The 20,869-nt window shown below is 49.1% G+C and overlaps 1 protein-coding gene across 1 annotated transcript in view; it reads right to left on the minus strand.

Annotated features, from left to right (window-relative positions):
• Nucleotides 1-20,869, minus strand: part of LIMD1 (LIM domain containing 1) — a 79,149-nt gene that overhangs the window by 41,852 nt on the left and 16,428 nt on the right. Inside the window, exon 2 of the mRNA XM_070776824.1 lies at nucleotides 811-912. Coding sequence (XP_070632925.1) covers nucleotides 811-912 — 102 coding nt within the window. The remainder of the gene's footprint in view (nucleotides 1-810; nucleotides 913-20,869) is intronic.

The raw sequence follows: 20,869 nt of genomic DNA on the forward strand, positions 1-20,869 counted from the left end.
TCTTCTTTTAACTGACGGCTGTCAGCCTCAGGGCAAAACTGGAGAATGTTGGCAGAACATTTTTCAAAAATGCTCCTCAAAATTAATCTTTGGTAGATAGCATGAAACAAGCATAATTCATGACTTGGTCAGACTTGACAAACAGCCTCCAATGTGTTAGAATCTTCCACTGTGTTTGCCATTCATTCAATGAGCAGTCTGAGCTGAGCACAGGCCTGGTCTCCTGATTTGATGTTTTAGGCATAACGTCCGCAAAACAATACAAAAATACCCAGAGGTGTTGCTAAGAGGCACCCACACATATTGCTAAGAGGAACCCACTGGTGTGTCGCGTGCATTCACACACACACCCACACTCTTCACTCAAACAGCAGCCTCCAGATGAAAGATCAGGGCAAAAGAGCTAAGAAGGGACCCCGCTTCACACTGGGGTAACTGCTGAATCACCTTTTGGTTGGCTGGTCCCCACAGTGAGGGAGATAAATGACAAGAGGGCAGACAACAGTGAATCCCAGCACTCTCCTCCCGACTCTTCTGAGACCTCTGATGTTATTAGGGATCGCTCAGCTACACCAGAGTGGGCGCCAGGCAGTGCCTGGTACTCTGATGGGCCTTAAGCTAACAGTACCAGCCCCTCTTCTAGAAGACGCTGTCCTGCCTTCCCGCAGGACCACGCAGGGACATGGGCCACATGTCTCCTGGAAGGATGCTCTTCCATCTCCTCCTTTCCTCACTCCTCCTGTTCCTCACCCTGGGCCCCCCACCCCTCCACACACACACACACACACACACACACACACACACACTTACTGCAGGCCGCACAGGTGAAGCACGCGTCGTGGTAGAGGTTCCCCATGGCCTGGCAGGCCTGGCCGGCCCCAAACACCCCCTTGCTGCATTTCACACAGGCTCCTGCAAGGGAAAGAACACAGCAGTGAGTGGGGAGAGAAGCACTGTAATGTGAGTCAATAAAAATCAATGGACAAAAGCAAGATACCCCGCCCTCCCCACAACCAGCCCATCCCCGAATCCTGGGGGTCACTCCTCTAGAATGTCTCTCTCTCTCGCTCTCTCCCTCCATCAGTCTCTCAACTGTCAGTCCTTTCCACTGCAGGAAACAGCCCCGGGCTCGTGTCCATGCTCCCTCCACAGCAGCGTGTTAATGCTCAGAAAACCTCCACTTCTTCCATCTTCTTCCTTGCCCAAAGCTTTCACAGGCTCTCACCGGGGACTTCCCTGGTGGCCTGGTGGCTAAAAGTCCTCACTCCCAATGCAGGGGAACCCGGGTTCAGTCCCTGGTCAGGGAACTAGATCCCACCTGCACCGACTAAGACCTGGTGCAGCCAAAAAATGAGTATTAACTTTAAAAAGGCTCCCACCGTTACAAGGCAACGTCCAACGCTGCACCGTGATTAAAACAGGCCAGACGTGCAGGCTGAGTGAAAGTCGCTCCGTCGTGTCGGACTCTTTGCGACCCCATGGCTCCTCTGTCCATGGAATTCTCCAGGCCAGAATACGGGAGTGGGTAGCCTTTCCCTTCTCCAGGGGATCTTCCCAACCCAGGATCGAACCCAGGTCTCCTGCATTGCAGGCAGATTCTTTACCAGCTGAGCCACAAGGGAAGCCCAAGAATACTGGAGTGGGTAGCCTATCCCTTCTCCAGTGGATCTTCCCAACCCAGGAATCGAACCAGGGTCTCCTGCATTGCAGGCAGATTCTTTACCAACTGAGCTATGAGGGAAGCCCAGTATGCAGGCTGGTCAACTTCAAATTATTTCCTTTAAGTCTCAATGGGAACCACCAACGGGGAACTTACTAACCTCACTTTTTACAAAGAGCGATCAGGCCCCCAAACCCTAGGTCCGTCAGACTGTACGACCAGTGCTCCTTCCTGCCCCCACCCTGGCCGCTGGGTCTCAGCTCCTGGCCTGGGCTCTGGGCTTCCCTGCCTGCATCCCACTCCCACCCTCTGCTCCCTTTATGTGGTCTCTTACGTGGACCAATCCACATAAAGGGGGGTGTTGGGGTCTCCCTCCCAAAGAACTCCCTCATTATAGTCAAATGAAAAAAAATTACAATTATGTAAATAATGTATGAATTTTTAAAAAAGATTCAGGAAAGAAATACACCAAAACTATAAAATTATGACTGATTTCACTGCTTTGCATTTTCTGTATTAGAAAAAAAAAATCCTACATTGCTTTACAGCCGAAAAAAGTCTAGTCTCAAAAAGTATTTTGTATCTGGTTTTTGTTCTTGGCCACGCTGAGCAGCTTGTGGGATCTTAGTTCCTTGACCAGGGATTGAACCCAGGCCACGGCACTAAAAGTACCAAGTCCTAACCACTGGACTGCCAGGGAATTCCCCTGGATCTGTGTAAGTGTATTGTATAGTGTTAAAATTTTTTGAGAAACTGATTATATACTTATATACAATTTATATATAAATACAAATAAACATATGTAGTTTTTCCAAAATTTAAAATATATACAAAAAGGTCCTCTAGGCTTCCCTCGTGGCTCAGTGGTAAAGAATCGGCCTGCCAATACAGGAGACATGGGTTCGATCTGTGGTCCAAGGAGATCCCACATGCTAGGTGGGCACCTAAGCCAGTGAGTCACAACTACTGAGCCTTGCTGTAGAGCCCGAGAGCCACAACTCATGAAGCCTGTGTGCCCAAGAGCCGGTGCTCCTCACCAAGAGACGCTACCGCAATTAGAAGCCCACAGACCGCAACTAGAGAAAGACTGCTCAGCGACGAAGACCTACCATAGCCAAAAAACAAAACAAAAAAACTCCCCCAGCATTCAGCAGGGTAACCAGGGGCTCAGCCAGCCTTTTGTGGCTCTGTCCAATCTGTCAGGCTGTTCTCAGGCTGCAAACTCACAGCCACATTCTGCCTACAGGGCCAAAAGTCCTGTGTTTCAAAGTTCTTATCATTCCAAGCTGATAAACTACATCACCTCCAAAGGAAGTCCAAGCTGACACAGCCTTCATGAAATGAAGCGCACCCGCTCCAACCCCACAAGTCCACAGAGAACGCATAAGTCCAGAACCCGCACACCACTTCACCAATGCTCCCTGAGGAAGCAGGTGCGGCCGTCCATAAGAACAGTCCTGTGTCAGCTGAGAAAACCGGCTCCCGAGAGAATTCGCTGTGCACAGCTCTAGGGGATCACAAGTGGTGGTTATTTGTCGTTATTCTGTTTCAACGTTTTATTACGAAAACTTTCAAGCATGAAAAGAAAAATGGAAAAGAGTCCCATGTGCCCATGACCCCAGTTCTACAATCGTTGGTACTTTGCTGCCCGCCCCTCAGTCAACCCTGCAGTCCAATTCGTGATGCATTTCGCAGTAAGGTGCAGTGAGCAGTCCGCTTCATCCCAAACACTTCAGTCTGAATATCATTAATAAGAGTTCATTATTTGCTTACAGTTATCTTTTTAAGATAAAATTCAAACAGTGAAATGCACAAACTGTAAGTCTATCACCCGATGAGTTTTGACAAGTAACCTTTGTAATGTAAACCCAAAATAAGATACAGAACATTTCCAACACCCCCGCAAGTTCCCCAAGGTGCTTCCCTTCCATCTTCTCTTACTGGCTATGAAATTACCTGTGTATGTGTGTGCGTGTGTGTGTGTGTGTGTGTGTGAGTGTGCATGCAAACACACATGCAGGATGAAACTACTGGACAGCTGGTATTTCTTTACCTCGCCAACAGCATGATAAACTTGAAAACTCCAAGGAACTCAGAGGCATCAGCGTGTATTTTTGTCTGATTACTTCATATACAACGTAGGCTGCTCAAGTAAGTCAAGGACTACATCTATTCTGGAACTTCCTTGGTGGCCCGGGGCTGAGACTCCACAGTCCCAATGCAAGGGGCCGGGGTTCAACCCTTGGTCAGGGAACTAGATCCCACATGCCGCAACTAAATAGCCCACATGCGCAGTCAAGACCCAACACAGCCAAGTAAATACCCATCCTGGGCAAACTGCATTCCTTTGCTGGCACACTCAGCGCTGCCTCCAACGAGCAGGAAGAGTGACGAGGGCAGGATCCTGCTGGCACCACTCCTCTCTGGGGCTGCTAGAGCAGGCTCATCCGTCCAGAAACCAGCAGTGCTGGCGGCTGCCGCTGGGAGCCGGGGCACCGGCCACTGAAGCAGGTGCGCCAGGAGTGTGTGCGGACATGGAAGCAACAGGGCGGGTGTGCCCGGCACTGGACACGCCTACTGTGCTGTGGCAGGTTCCTGGCTCCCTGGGCACTGGCCCGTCTATCCTAGTGAACTGGGGGCACCTTCAAGATGGGGGCCACATTGACTGTGAGCTGGTGCAGCCACTGGAAAACAGTCTGGTGGTTCTTTAAAAAAACTAGAAGTAGAATTACCATATGATCCAACAATCCCACTCCGGAAAAGACAAAAACGCTAATTTGAAAAGATACATACACTCCAATGTTCAATTTACAATAGCCAGACATGGAAGCAATCCAAGTGCCCATGAACAGATGAATGGATAAAGAAGTGTGTGTGTGTGTGTGTGTGTGTGTGTGTGTATACATACGCATGCATGCATGCTCAGTCGCTTCAGTCGTGTCCAACTCTGCGACCCCATGAACTGCGGCACACCAGGCCTCCCTGTTCAGCACCAACTCCTGGAGTTCACCCAAACTCATGTCCATCAAGTCGGTGACGCCATCCAGCCATCTCATCCTCTGTCATCCCCTTTTCCTCCTGTCTCCAATCCCTCCCAGCATCAGAGTCTTTTCCAATGAGTTAACTCTTCGCATGAGGTGGCCAAAGTATTGGAGTTTCAGCTTCAGCATCAGTCCTTCCAAAGAACACCCAGGACTGATCTCCTTTAGGATGGACTGGTTGGATCTCCTTGCAGTCCAAGGGACCCTCAAGAGTCTTCTCCAACACCACAGTTCAAAAGCATCAGTTCTTCGGTGCTCAGCTTTCTTCACAGTTCAACTTTCACATCCATACATGACCACTGGAAAAACCACAGCCTTGACTAGACGGACCTTTGTTGGCAAAGTAATGTCTCTGCTTTTGAATATGCTATCTAGGTTGGTCATAACTTTCCTTCCAAGGAATATTACTCAGCCATAAAAAGGATGAAATAATGCCACTGGCAGCAACATGGAAGGACCTAGAGATTACCAAATTAAGTGAAGCAAGTCAAAGACAAATTTTATATCACTTATATGTGGAATCTACAAAGTAATACAAATGAACTTGTTTACAAAAAAGAAATAGATTCACAGAGATAGAAAACAAACTTATGATTACCAAAGGGGAAAGAGGGCAGAGGGATGAATCCGGACTATGAGATTAACAGGCACACACTACTGTATATAAAACAGGTAACAAGGATTTACCACACAGCCCAGGGAACTGCATTCAGTATCTTATAACAACCTATAATGGAAAATAATCTGAAAAAGAATATATACACTGGCTCAGCTAGTAGAGAATCCGCCTGCAATTCGGGAGACCTGGGTTCAATCCCTGGGTTGGGAAGATCCCCTGGAGGAGGGAAAGGCTACCCACTCCAGTACTCTGGCCTGGAGAACTCCATGGACTGTATATAGTCTGTGGCGTCACAAAGAGTCAGACACGACTGAGCGACTTTCACTGTATTATACATACATGTAAAATCAAACTGCTTTGTTGCACATCTGAAACTAACACAATGTTATAAATGAACGATACTTCAGTAAAAAAGAAATAAAAATGTTTAAAAAGTAAAACAAAACCTCCAACAACAAAAAAAATGGGGCCATGCCTTAGCTATGACCCTGGAAGTGTGCAATGAAGAACCACTGAGTTGAATCCATTTCTGTGCAGCTCCACGCACAGCCCATGCCGCCTCCCCTCTGCCCCGGCCCTCACCCGTTGTACCTGGGGTATCCACATCCCCTGAGCGCCTTTTACAGAGATTCAGTCTTACCATCTCTGAACACCTGCAGTCCCTCACAGGGCACACTTGTGCCCTCAACAAACATACATACAAATAGAAACGGATGGCATGGACCTCTGCTGACCACTTCCGGGGCCGCTGTATAAACACAGCGATGGGGCGAGAACTTTCTCTTGAATGGCGATTACTGGACCACGGTGAGGTATCAATAATACTATTTGGTGATTCTGGGGTAGATTTTCAGATCATCCGTCCCAAGTGCCCTGGAAGTAGACTCTAAATCTTGACAAAGAGCAACAAAGGCTGGTTTGTCCGGCAGCAACCAAAGCCGGCTCAAAGCAGCCCGGAAGGAACGTCAAAGCAACGTGAGTGTGGTTCTGCTCACGGACACAGAACCTCCTCACGCTCCACATCCCTTCTTCCCTCTTCATCACCGTGGCCTCCGTGCTTAAGCCCCACAGAGATGCCGGCTGCAAAGCGCAGAGGAGCACTGAGACTCAACAGCGTGGTCAGACTTCCACCCGGCCGCGTGGTGAGCGTGGGGCCCTTGAAGACAGCTCGCCCATGAGGAGAGGCGGGATACACCTCCTGAGTCAGAGGGATGGAGCTGACTCAGGATGCTGTGAACTCAGCTGGTCCAGGCTTGGGGGATAAAATCAGACCACCTCTCGCTCCTGCTCATAAAGTGAGTGGCCGGATGGCAGCGTCTTCCAGTGGACACTGACAACTGCCCAGGCCCCCCTGGGCTTCCTGCTCTGTTATCTCTCCACATCAGGCCTTCCTCTGCTTCTGCAGCCAGTGGGGAGACACTCTCTCTGGCTTCCTCTTGGTCCGCAGGCTGGGACCTACTGACTCCAGCCTCCCCCTCACTCTCTCTCGTTCCTTGGAGCTGCCGACATCCTTGAGCACCGCGCACAGATACAAAGCAAGGAAGGAAGCCACGTGTGTTCTAAACGCTCAGTCACGGCCGGAGGACGTCCCCCGAGAAGCCAAGGAGGTGGGAAAATGTTTCATCCCTGTGGCTTGCAGTGAATGGATAGCAAAGCACTTCATGGGCAGGAAATAGACTCAGTCTTCCTTTGGCATGGGGGAAAAAAATACTGAAGTAAATTTCATATTCTAGGAAATAATGTTCCTACCAGACCCCAGGCTGGGCTTGTTCGTTCAGTGAATGTAGGGTGTGCACCCCTTTCTCAAACCCAAGTTCCATAAAAGTGCTGTGATGAAGGTCACGCTGCTGGCAGGTCTGAAAGATGGAATCTGAGCCCCAGTTCTAACTCAAAGGTCCCATTATCCCCATCTGGTTGGCAGTCACGCAGCTATTCCTGCCACACACGTGGAGTCCCCCTCCCCAAAGGGGGCTCCTTCATCACCACCCCTGCACTGCCCAACACACAGCCTGTTCAGGGATTCAGACTCAGGGGAAGCTCCGCCCCAGATCGCCCACTGGCCATCAGGGCCACCTCCCATTCTGGCGCATCCTATACACCCAAGGCCATCCTCCTGCCCAGAGCCTCCATCCCAAGGCCCCCCGCCCCCGCCCCGCCCCGGTGCAGAGCCCCTCTGTTCCTCCTGCCCTTCCACCGGGGACACTGCAGCTGAAGGATTTACCCACCATGGCTTCTCCACCATTCATTCGGAGCCAGGCTCTCTGCAGACGCTGGCAGCAGGATGGTGAGCAAGCTGACTCTGGCCCTGCCCTCGGGGAATGGTCATCCAGGGAGCCGGGAAACCAGAATTTGCCCGTGCTGATGGGTGAGCTGACCAACGTCACCCCGAGTCTTGTGCTGTGAGCTCACTAAGGGGCCAGCGCTGAGCAGAGGCTCGCGCTTGTGAAATAGCAATACATACAGTGCAATTCCTGCCCCCAGGTCCCCAGTTTGATTCCAGTTCCAGACATGGAGCCCCTAAATCTCTCAGAACGTCTGGGCAAAATGAGCATCCTTGGTTCTACTGAGGAGGTTCTGGGTGGGCTCCTGGTTGGGTGCTGGTCACCAGAAAGACCAAGCCAGGCTTCCAAGTTTGGAATTTTCAACTCTACCGCTCCATCTTCCAGGGAGGGGAGAGGGGCTGGAAAATGAGTCAATCAATTGTGGCTATGTGACGAAGCCTCCTCAACAGGCAGGTTTCAGAGCGCTTTGAGGTTGGGGAATACATATACCTGCCAGGAGAGCGACATACCCTGACTCCCTGGGGCAGAAGCCCCTCGACTAGGGGCCTTTCCCTAGGTATCTCTTCATCCAACTGTTTGACTATATTTCTTATCATACGCTTTATAATAAACTGGCAACTGTGCTTCCCTGAGTTCTATGAGCCATTAAAGCAAATTATCAAACCCAAAGAGGCGGGGTGGGGGGGTGGGAGCCCTGATTTGCAGCCGGCCTGTGGGAAGCAGAGGTGACAGAGTGGGAGGGGACGTCTTGTTAGGGCTGTGTCCTCACCCAGTGAGGGCTGTGCTAACCCCGACCAGCATCAGACTGAACTGAACTGTAGGACACCTGGCTGGTGCTGGAGAATTGGTTGATGTGGGAAAAACCGTATGTCTGGTGCCCGAAGCGTGAGCACTAGGGGTATAGAGGCAAAACAGAAGTGAGTTTTGTTTTTTTCCCGAAACAGGACTCAATGAGGGGTTGAGTCACAGACCCACAGTTGGCACAGTGGTCAAGAAACCTCCCGGCAATGCAGGAGACATGGGTCCAGTCCCTGATCCGGGAAGGTCCCATAGGCTATGGAGCAACTAAGCCCATGCCCAGCAACTACTGAGCCTGTGTCCTAGAGCGAGCCCGTGCTCCTCAACAAGGGAAGCCACCACAGTGAGAAGCCCCAGCACCACAACTGGAGAGAGTCCCCGCGCACCAGAACTGGAGAAAAGCCCACCCAGCGATGGAGACTTCTCTTTGCGGTGGCTCCTCCTGTTGCACAGCCCAGGCTCTAGGCACACGGGCTTCCAGAGTTGCAGGAAGCGGGCTCAGTATTTGCCATGTGCAGGCTCTAGGGTTGCACCAGGCAGGCTCAGTAGGTATGGCGCACAGGCTTAGTTGCCGTGTGGCATATGGGATCTTCCCAGACCAGGCATCGAACCTGTGTCCCGTGCATTGCCAGGCGGACTCTCATCTGCTATACCCCCAGGGAAGTCCTCGCAGCTTTATTTTAACTCAAGGAGTCTCCCAGGCTTGCCCCATTTGCTTCCCGTTCCTCAAGGATTGTTGTCCATCCTTGCCTGATATCCAGTATCTTGAAAATCTTTGGTTTATAGACTAATTCAAGCTGGTCTAACTCTCATGGTGTCCAATAGCAGCTTTCAAATGGCTTAGAGGGGGAGAAACTTTTCTCAAAAAAAAGGATCAGTGGAGCCGCAAGTATACATAACAGACAAGAGGGAAACCATGATGGTTGAGGTGGGACAGAGCCTCCGGGAACATCTCGGGCCCCTGAGACAGTTCCAGGAAGATTATTTGAGAAGCAGTCACACAGCATAACTGACCAAATGAGACACCACCCAGCCTAGCCTGGGCAGCGTTCCACGTGAAGTAAGTGATCTTGAATTGACGTTAAATGATCTCCTACACACCCAAAACCAAAAAAACAAATTGGGTTTAGGGCCATGGCACGTTCCCCTGTGGCTTGCAAAAGCAGGATTTACAAACCAGGAGGCCGGCAAAGCAGCCTGAGTATGAGGTTTGGGCTCCAGCAGAATTCCTGCTTCCTTCCTGCAGACAGCCGGACAGCTGGGCTGAGGACCCTGCAGCCATCCTTCCACTGACACACAGCCAACCTGGGTGACGCCCAAGTCGGCACCTTTTGCTGTTAGCACGAGGTCTGAAATAAAAAGACACCATCAGGCCAGCTGATGGGACTGGCCTGGCACCCATTCCCTCCAGCTCACACCTGGCCTTGTCCAGGTGACTGCTCCTCTCCCAGTGAGGACTGGGAGGTGGGGGCATCCTTTTTAGCTCTGCCCAGATGCTGTGAGTCACATGACATCACAAAGCCACGGACCACATATTGCACTGAAGAGGGGTTGAGGCCAGGTGCAGGGCACGCAGTACGGTTAGGGGTGGTTGGGGGAGCAGATTTGAATGAATTAGTCTGCACGCAAGTTGAGCAAGGCTTTTTCTCAGCAGAAGGCTGCAGCCTATGGACCTGGAGGTCAATAGGTTCTGGAAGAGGTGCCAAGCATTTGGGGCAGAACCAGACCAACGGCCCCAGCAACAGACTTCTACCAGTCACCATATAAGCTCACGGAAAAATCCAAGGCAGTGGGAGCCGGGCTCCTGCCTCCCAGGCAGACAGCCGCTTCTCAAGTCTGGCTGCAGGTATCAGAGTGGACGGCCACCCCTCCACCTTCAGAGACTCAGGTTCCAGTCTGGGGACAGGACCACAAGGCCTCAGCTGACTCTAAGATGTGGCCAAGGCAGAGAAGCCCGGATGCGGAGGACACATCCAACCCACACTCCCTGGCCCCTGGGCCTCCCCTGCCTGCCCTCTCTCCCACACATCCTAATTCTCAACAGGCCGCAAAGGAAGTATTTAAGGCCATTCGGGGTTACGGGGTCATTGCAGTCTCGAAGCCACTCAGAACCAATGATGGCTTCACCTCACTGCAGTGGGAAAGGGAGTGTCTCACAGTTTCCCAACCACTACCCTAAGCTCGGGCTCCTTTTGCCAGAGTCCCAGCAGGCGTGCCTCTGCCCCGGGGCACGCCCATCCCCTGGCCTGAATCGTTCCCTGCCCTCCACTCTCTGGAGGAAAAAAAGTTCAGCGTATCCTGGAGCAAACCCTGCACCTGACTCCCCCAGAGCCCCCAGGGCACCCTGAGCCGTGGCGTCTGGGCTTGCCCACTGACATCCTCCCCGTTCCAGAGCCCGGGTATCTTTTTCTCAACTCTAATCTGAAACAGAAACAGCCAGTCAGCGTAGGAAATGGTGTTCCACCTTGTTGCTGCTGTTCAGTCGCTAAGTCGTGTCTGACTCTTTATGACCCCATGGCCTGCAGCACACCAAGCCTCCCTGTTCCTCAGTATCTCCCGGAGTTTGCCAAGTTCATGTTCATCGAGTTGGTGATGCCATCCACCCTGTCAGGAGCCAAATGCAAAGGTGGATGCCGCTCCTCACTGTCTCGGGGGCAGAGATGAAAATCAATGGTAAAAACAGTAAGAGTGTCACGGAGGGTGCAGAGAAAAGGGCATCCTCGCTCACCGTTAGTGGAAGCACAAACGTGGAGGGCCTTTCTGGAGGGCCGTGGGGCACCACGAATTAAATACAAGCCTGAATAACCTCACGCCACCGGACCAAGAATTTAACAAGGTTAAAAAAAGAAAAAAAGATGCTGCCCAAAATGGATATGCAGAGACAGTAAGTAGATGACTTGGGGACACGGGGTCAGGGAGAATCTGCTAAGGAGTGGGTTTTCTTTTGGGGAGGGATGAAGGTGTTCTAAATTAGATATGATGATGGTTGGACAACCAGGTGAATATACTAAAGGCTGCTGAATTGTACACAATCTAAGGATTGGATTTATGGCATGTGAATTATATCTCAGTAAAGAAATATCAATAACCTGAGATATGCAGATGACACCACCCTTATGGCAGAAAGTGAAGAGGAACTCAAAAGCCTCTTGATGAAAGTGAAAGTGGAGAGTGAAAAAGTTGGCTTAAAGCTCAACATTCAGAAAATGAAGATCATGGCATCTGGGCCCATCACTTCATGGGAAATAGATGGGGAAACAGTGGAAACAGTGTCAGACTTTATTGTTTTGAGCTCCAAAATCACTGCAGATGGTGACTGCAGCCATGAAATTAAAAGACACTTACTCCTTGGAAGGAAAGTTATGACCAACCTAGATGGCATATTCAAAAGCAGAGACATTACTTTGCCAAGAAAAGTCCGCCTAGTCAAGGCTATGGTTTTTCCAGTGGTCATGTATGGATATGAGAGTCGGACTGTGAAGAAAGCTGAGAGCTGAAGAATTGATGCTTTTGAACTGTGGTGTTGGAGAAGACTCTTGAGAGTCCCTTGGACAGCAAGGAGATCCAACCAGTCCATTCTGAAGGAGATCAGCCCTGGGATTTCTTTGGAAGGAATGATGCTAAAGCTCAAACTCCAGTACTTTGGCCACCTCATGGGAAGAGTTGACTCATTGGAAAAGACTCTGATGCTGGGAGGGATTGGAGGCAGGTGGAGAAGGGGATGACAGAAGATGAGATGGCTGGATGGCATCACTGACTCGATGGACGTGAGTCTCAGTGAACTCCGGGAGTTGGTGATGGACAGGGAGGCCTGGCGTGCTGCGATTCATGGGGTCGCACAGAGTCGGACATGACTGAACAACTGAACTGAACTGAAAGATGTCATAAAAAAACAAAAATAGTCATCAAACTATTATTAAAATAGTGGATGGTTGATTCAATCATATGGATGATTGAAAACAATTTACGTACCTAAACGAAGAGAGAAAGTTAAATACTGCTGCTGCTGCTGCTAAGTCACTTCAGTCGTGTCCGACTCTGTGTGACTCCATAGACGGCAGCCCACCAGGCTCCCCCGTCCCTGGGATTCTCCAGGCAAGAACACTGGAGTGGGTTGCCATTTCCTTCTCCAATGCATGAAAGCGAAAAGTGAAAGTGAAGTCGCTCAGTTGTGTCCGATTCTTTGCGACCCCATGGACTGCAGCCTACCAGGCTCCTCCATCCATGGGATTTTCCAGGCAAAAGTACTACACAACTTTAAAAAATCATATTCCACAGCACTGCCATCCAACAGAACTTTTTGTGTGATAAGAGAATGCTGTGTTCTACATTGTCCGTGATAACAGCACACGCGATTGTGGAGCCCTTGAAACGCAGCCAGTACACCTGAGTACGGGCTTCCCAGGTGGCGCTAGTGGGTAAAGAGTCCGCCTGCCACTGCAGAGACGTGGGTTCGGTCCCTGGGTTGGGAAAATCCCCTTGAGTAGGAAATTGCACCCTATTCCAGTATCCTTGCCTGGGAAATCCCATGGACAGAGGAGCCTGGTGGACTACTGTCTGTGGCGTCGCAGAAGAGTTGGATACCATTTAACGACGAAACAACAGCAACAACTGGGTAACAATTTCTATTATTTGTTTTGAAGACAGATTCTCAAGGTAGCTCACTTTTAACATCATTCTTCCTTGTGAGAAGGCTCAAAATTGTGCCTGTTTCCCAGGACCTTTGCACAAACATAAACTACTGGAACAAATGTCAGCCTCCAGCAGAACCCACTTCAAAGGCCGAATGGTACAGCATTTACATCACTGCTCCCTTCCCTGTCAGATTATTCCACACAACCCTCTCCTGATGTGGTTCGATGTCCCACCAGCATCTCAGCATCCCCAGCCTGCCCCCATCCGCTCTTCTCCTGGATTATTTTCTAGCCTTTGGCCTCCGAATCCTTTGTTTACTCACATGAGGCTCAGTTGTGCTTTCATCTCCTTCATGTCTCAGCTCAAACGAGGCTTATCAGATAAACTACTGGGTGGCCAGTTAACCGTGAATTTTAAATAAACAGTGAGTAATTTGCTAGTGTAAGCGTATCACATGCAAAGTGGATTTTTAGGTAAGTGAATAACTGTGTAGTATAAGTAGGTCGGGCTTCTCAAGTGGCGCTAGTGGTAAAGAACCTGCCTGCCAACGCAGAAGAGACGGGGGTTCGATCCCTGGGTCAGGAAGATCCCCTGCAAGAGGGCATGGTAACCCACTTCAGGATTCTTGCCTGGAGAATCCCATGAAGAGAGGAGCCTGGTGGGCTACAGTCCATGGGGTCGCAGAGTAGGACGTGACTGAAGTGACTTAGCACCCACGCACTTAAGTATAACATGCATGAAGAAAACCCCACAGAGCATTAAGTTTACAGCTTGATTTTTCACAAAAGAAGCACTCCTGTGTAAACACCATTCAGATCAGGAAGTGGAGAGCTCCAGAATCAGGGTCCACTGCTGCTGAGCCTGTGGATGGCCCGGCACCCCTCCCCACCCCCTACCCCGTGGTGGATCTGGAAAGCATGAGTTTGGACATAAACCCCAGGTTCAAATCTCACCTTGAGCACAGGCGTGATTTCCTCACATGCCAAATGAATTTTAATACGTACACATTTCATGGGGTAACTCTGAGGATCACCTGAGACCGTGTAAGCGCCTGAAATTGCTCCCGGCACATGGGAGGGGCCCAGGAAAAGTTCATTTCCTTCCCTCCCTTTCCAGGGAAGGTGTTTTTCCTTCCTAGTTTCCTACCAGGCCTGAGACTGAGAATGAAAACGTATCAGCCACTCCCCTGACAGTCACCCACACTCCAAACACCTCACAAAAGTCCTGAGTCCTTCTGGGGAGGGGGTGCAGATCTGAGCTCCCTCCATTCCCCCACTGTGTTCTGACCACACTGGGGGGGCAACTGCTTCTGCCCAGGACATGCGGGTGCTCAATGGACATTTGCTGGTTGCATGAATAAACGAAAGCGTGAACGGACAAAGCCACACTCCCCACCCCTGGCTCCTCTCCTGCCCACAGGGCTCCATGCAGTTGCGGGGACCGCCGTGACACAGAGAGGCTCTGAGATGAGTGACTCCACGTAGGCTTAGACAGGAAAGAATCTGCCAGCAATGAGGGAGACCTGGGTTTGATCCCTGGGTTGGGAAGATCCCCTGGGGAAGGGAACGGCTACCCGCTCCAGTATTCTGGTCTGGAGAATCCCATGGACAGAGGAGCCTGGTGGGCTATAGTCCATGGGATCGCAAAGAGTCAGACAAGACTGAACGACTAACACACACACACACACACACACACAGCCGTAAAAGTCTCATAAGAAGGTCTGATGCTGAAGGTACAGCTAACCATGTGCAACCAGAAAGGAATGGGGATAAAAATCCTTTTTTCCACAGAAGAAATCAAGTCTTGAACTTTCCTTAGAAATAACAAAGCTGGGTGACTTCTCTTGTGGTCTAGTGGTTAAGACTTTGCCTTCCAATGGAGAGGGTGCTGGTTTGATCCCTGGTCAGGGAGCTAAGATCCCACATGCCTCATGGACAAAATACCAAAACATAAAACAGAAACAATATTGTAACACATTTAATAAAGTATTTAAAAATGGTCATCATCATCAAAAAAAAAAAAGAAATAACAAAGCTGATTTTAGAGATGGTGAAGATCCACATTCACCCAAGATGAGAAAAGGGCATGATGGAGAAGACAAAGTGAAAGATGCCAGTGGAACTGTGAGGCTGAGGGGACACATCTGTCTCTGCAGTTCCCAGAGTCCTCCCCACCCCATCCACCCTCTCCCTCCCCTGGGAAGTCAGGAGCAGAGAGCTGGGCTGGATTGAGTCCCCAGCTTCAGGACTGGTGGGAGAGGAACACCAGCAAAAGATTTCCCCTTAGAACAAAGAGGAAGTCTGGAAGCAGGCTTTGATGGGTTCAGGGCTGAGCCAGTGAGCCACCTTGGACCAGTTACTTCATTGCTCAGTTTTCCCATCTTCAAAATGGGGAAGTAGTCCTGGGCATGCTGCAGGGCTGCAGGGAGCCTGAGAGGCAGCACAGGTGAAACCCCTGCACGTCACTCCTTCCTAAACAGTCCTGAGCCGTGTGTGGGAACGTTGGTTTCAAAACGGAGGTTTTAACGTCACTTGTGGGCTCGACTGAGAGTGTAACACATTCCCCTTTTTGAGAAAAGACAAAATAACTGCCTTTAAAGACTATCCCATTTAGAATCTGCAGAATGGATGAGCTACCTGTGAGGCACGCAACAGACATGAGCTTCCTGGGAGACCAAGAACCAAGATATCTTTCAGGGAGGGGCCTGAACAACTAAGCCAGACAGAGAGAGGAGCCTGGAATGGGGATGTCCATCACGCATGGACCGGGAGAGGGGAGGAAGTGGAGGAGAGAAGGTTGGCTGGACGACGGCTCCAATTCTGAGTGTGGAATGGGGAAGAGGGGAAGGGGGAGTCTTTTCTGAGCCCAGTAGTGACAGGACCTGGTCGCTTGAACAGGCCAGTTGGGTCAGATCTAGGAAGACGGGAGCTCAAACAGAAGACTTTCTAACGATCAGAACTGGCTGACTTGAGACTGAGCTCCCTGGACTGCTGAGTCACACGCAGGAGAAAAGAGGGGTTTTCTGCTGCATGGAGCCAGTGAGGGGCGGCGGGGGGAGAGGCTCCAGGCTCTCAAGTCTGATTCTTTAATAACTTGCACGAAGTTAGACTGGCTGCTCACCCTGCAGAAAAGCAAGCCAGCAGCTGGAATGACACAGAGTCCCCCAGAAGTTCCAGAAACCAAACAGAAGTGTTGCTTCCAATGAGCAACAGAAATGGAAAGTGCCCCTGCACTCTGGCTCTGTGGCATCCCAGGAGACCCCCCCCCCCCGAACCACTATGATTCTAGCCAAAGTCTAAATATCTATGTGTTTAAAACAGTCTGTCTTGGAGAAAAAAAAAGCTGTCTGTCTTGGGACTCCCCTGGGTGATCCAGTGGTTACGACTCTGCTCCAAAAGCAGGGGGCCCAGGTTCAATCCCTGGTCAGGAAACTGGTTCCCACATGCCGCAACTAAAGATCCTGCACATGGTAATGAAGATCCTGGTGCAGCTAAATGAATAAATAAATACTTAAAAAATAATAATAGGTTAAAAATAATAACAATAAAATAGTCTGTTTTAAGCATGATTATCCCTATGTAAAATGATGGACGCTTTTAATTGGCTTGGCCAAGAAGTCCATTCAGGTTTTTCCATAAGATGTTACAGAAAAACCCAAACAAAGTTTTTGGTCAACTTCAATATTATTATTTTTGTCTATTATGTTCTGATTTTTCTACAGTTCTACAGTGTTTGTTTAAACGGTTTTAAAATGACAAAAACCACAGAGGAAAGCTGCAGGAAAAAAAAAAAAATCAAACCCTTAAGACAGCATCAATTCAGTCGCTCAGTTGTGTCCGACTCTGTGCGACCCCATGAATTGCAGCACGCCAGGCCTCCCTGTCCATCACCAACTCCCGGAGTTCACTCAGACTCACGTCCATTGAGTCAGCGATGCCATCCAGCCATCTCATCCTCTGTCATCCCCTTCTCCTCCTGCCCCCAATCCCTCCCAGCATCAGAGTCTTCTCCAATAAGTCAACTCTTCCCATGAGGTGGCCAAAGTACTGGAGTTTCAGCTTTAGCATCATTCCTTCCAAAGAAACCCCAGGGCTGATCTCCTTCAGAAAGACAGCATAGTAACTACCAAAAAAGGGATGGAAATCTCTTGCAAAGATATTGCAACAGAAGAAATTGGAAGGGTATCAGCCAAGTGACACCAGCTTGCAGAGCAGGTGGTTTAGAAAGCGACAAGCAGAACAGAACCCAGAGAAATTCCAGAGGCAGGTCAAGTCAACGACCACAGAACTAGTGCAGCCGCTATGGAAAACGGCACAGAGCTTCCACCAAAAACTAACAACAGAACTACCACACCACCCAACAACAATTCCAACTCCGGTATATATCTGAAGAAAATGAAAACACTAATTCAAGAAGACTCTTGAGAGTCCCTTGGATTGCTAGGAGATCAAACCCGTCCATCCTAAAGGAAATCGGCCCTGAATATTGCTCCAGTACTTTGGCCAGCCGATGTGAAGAACTGACTCACTGGAAAAGACCCTGGTGCTGGGAAAGACAGAGGGCAGGAGGAGAAGGGGGCGACAGAGGACGAGATGGTTGGATGGTGTCATGGACTCAATGGACAATGAGTCTGAGCAAAGTCTGGGAGATAGTAAAGAACAAGGAAGCCTGGCGTGTTGCATTCCATGGGGTCACAAAGAGTCAGACACAACTGAGTGACTGAACAACAAGCAATTTAATAGGATACACACATCTCAATGCTCACAGCAGCACTACTTACAATAGCCAAGATATGGAAGCAAATTAAGCATCCATCAACAGATGAATGGATTTTAAGAAGATGTACCCCCCCACACACACACACACACAATAGAATACTACTCTGCCATTAAAAAGAACAAAATTCTGCCATTTACAGCAACATGGACGGACTTAGAGAATATGCTACTTGGTGAAATAAATCCAACAGAGACAGACAAATATTGTGTGATATCATTTATACAATAATACAATACAAATGAATGCATATACAAACAGAAACAGTCTCACAGATACAGGAAACAAACTTGTGGTTACCAAAGGGAAGAGGGAAAGGAAGAAGGACAAATATGGGGTATGGGATTAGCAGATATCAACTACCACACACACACACAAAACCAGATAAGCCACAAGGGTACACTGCAGAGAACAGGGAATGATAGCCATCACCTGGTAATGATTTATAACAGAGTATAATCTGCAAAAGTTGGATCATCACGTTGTATTCCTAAAACCAACAGAACCTTGTAAATCAACTGTACTTCAATTAAAGATATCTGCACACATACACACACGCTGCACAGGAGGGCGCTCGCACTGCTGGCAGGAATGCTGCAGTGCACAGCCACGCAGGGAAGCCTGCTGGCAGCTGCTGGAAAAGTTAAACGCACTCCTACCATATGATCCAGCATTTCCACTCCTAGATATGCGCCCCAGAGAAATGAGCGCATATGTCCACACAACTGATCACAGCAGACGTACTCATCATGGCCCTACACTGAGACAATCCACAGTTCCTTCAAAGGGAAATACAACAACGTGGGTTCACACCACGGGGTATTACTTGGCAGTATAAGAGGGCACTGTACAGGAGACAGGGATCAAGACCATCCCCATGGAAAAGAAATGCAAAAAAGCAAAATGGCTGTCTGGGGAGGCCTGACAAATAGCTGTGAAAAGAAGACACGCGAAAAGCAAAGGAGAAAAGGAAAGATATAAGCATCTGAATGCAGAGTTCCAAAGAATAGCAAGAAGAGATAAGAAAGCCTTCCTCAGCGATCCATGCAAAGAAATAGAGGAAAACAACAGAATGGGAAAGACTAGAGATCTCTTCAAGAAAATTAGAGATACCAAGGGAACATTTCATGCAAAGATGGGCTCGATAAAGGACAGAAATGGTATGGACCTAACAGAAGCAGAAGATATTAAGAAGAGGTGGCAAGAATACACAGAAGAACTGTACAAAAAAGATCTTCACAACCCAGATAATCACAATGATGTGATCACTGACCTAGAGCCAGACATCCTGGAATGGGAAGTCAAGTGGGCCTTAGAAAACATCACTACGAACAAAGCTAGTGGAGGTGATGGAATTCCAGTTGAGCTATTTCAAATCCTGAAAGATGATGCTATGAAAGTGCTGCACTCAATATGCCAGCAAATTTGGAAAACTCAGCAGTGGCCACAGGACTGGAAAAGGTCAGTTTTCATTCCAATCCCAAAGAAAGGCAATGCCAAAGAATGCTCAAACTACCGCACAATTGCACTCATCTCACATGCTAGTAAAGTAATGCTCAAAACTCTCCAAGCCAGGCTTCAGCAATACGTGAACCACGAACTTCCAGATGTTCAAGCTGGTTTTAGAAAAGGCAGAGGAACCAGAGATCAAATTGCCAACATCCACTGGATCATCGAAAAAGCAAGAGAGTTCCAGAAAAACATCTATTTCTGCTTTATTGACTATGCCAAAGCCTTTGACTATGTGGATCACAATAAACTGTGGAAAATTCTGAAAGAGATGGGAATACCAGACCACCTGACCTGCCTTCTGATAAATCTGTATGCAGGTCAGGAAGCCACAGTTAGAACTGGACATGGAACAACAGACTGGTTCCAAATAGGAAAAGGAGTACGTCAAGGCTGTATATTGTCACCCTGCTTATTTAACTTATATGCAGAGTACATCATGAGAAACACTGGGCTGGAAGAAGCACAAGCTGGAATCAAGATTGCCAGGAGAAATATCAATAACTTCAGATATGCAGATGACACCACCCTTATGGCAGAAAGTGAAGAGGAACTCAAAAGCCTCTTGATGAAAGTGAAAATGGAGAGTGATAAAGTTGGCTTAAAGCTCAACATTCAGAAAACAAAGATCATGGCATCTGGTCCCATCACTTCATGGGAAATAGATGGGGCAACAGTGGAAACAGTGTCAGACTTTATTTTGGGGGGCTCCAAAATCACTGCAGATGGTGACTGCTGCCATGAAATTAAAAGACGCTTACTCCTTGGAAGGAAAGTTATGACCAACCTAGATGGCATATTCAAAAGCAGAGACATTACTTTGCCAACAAAGGTCCGTCTAGTCAAGGCTATGGTTTTTCCTGTGGTCACGTATGGATGTGAGAGTTGGACTGTGAAGAAGGCTGAGCGCCGAAGAATTGATGCTTTTGAACTGTAGTGTTGGAAAAGACTCTTGAGAGTCCCTTGGACTGCAGGAGATCCAACCAGCCCATTCTGAAGGAGATCAGCCCTGGGATTCTTTGGAAGAAATGATGCTAAAGCTGAAACTCCAGTACTTTGGTAACCTCATGTGAAGAGTTGACTCACTGGAAAAGACTCTGATGTTGGGAGGGATTGGGGGTAGGAGGAGAAGGGGACGACAGAGGATGAGATGGCTGGATGGCATCACTGAGTCCATGGATGTGAGTCTCAGTGAACTCCGGGAGTTGGTGATGGACAGGGAGGCCTGGCGTGCTGCGATTCATGGGGTCGCACAGAGTCGGACACGACTGAGCAACTGAACTGAACTGATAAGAGGACTGACCACTGACACAGGCAGCCACAGGAATTAATTTCAGACATTGCCTAGGTGAATAAGGCACACAAAAGAATACTACAGTAGATTCTCGCTATTCGCGAGGCAGTTATGCTCCATAAAGTCACCACAAACACCAAACTGTTCTGTTGTGCAGTCGCTAAGTTGTGTCCAGCTCTCTGCGACCCCATGGACTGTAGCCCACCAGGCCCCTCTGTCCATGGGGTTTCCCAGGCAAGAATATTTGGGTATTCT

This window comes from Bos indicus, chromosome 22 (assembly GCF_029378745.1).
Source record: "Bos indicus isolate NIAB-ARS_2022 breed Sahiwal x Tharparkar chromosome 22, NIAB-ARS_B.indTharparkar_mat_pri_1.0, whole genome shotgun sequence".
In the NCBI taxonomy this organism is placed as follows: Eukaryota; Metazoa; Chordata; class Mammalia; order Artiodactyla; family Bovidae; genus Bos; species Bos indicus.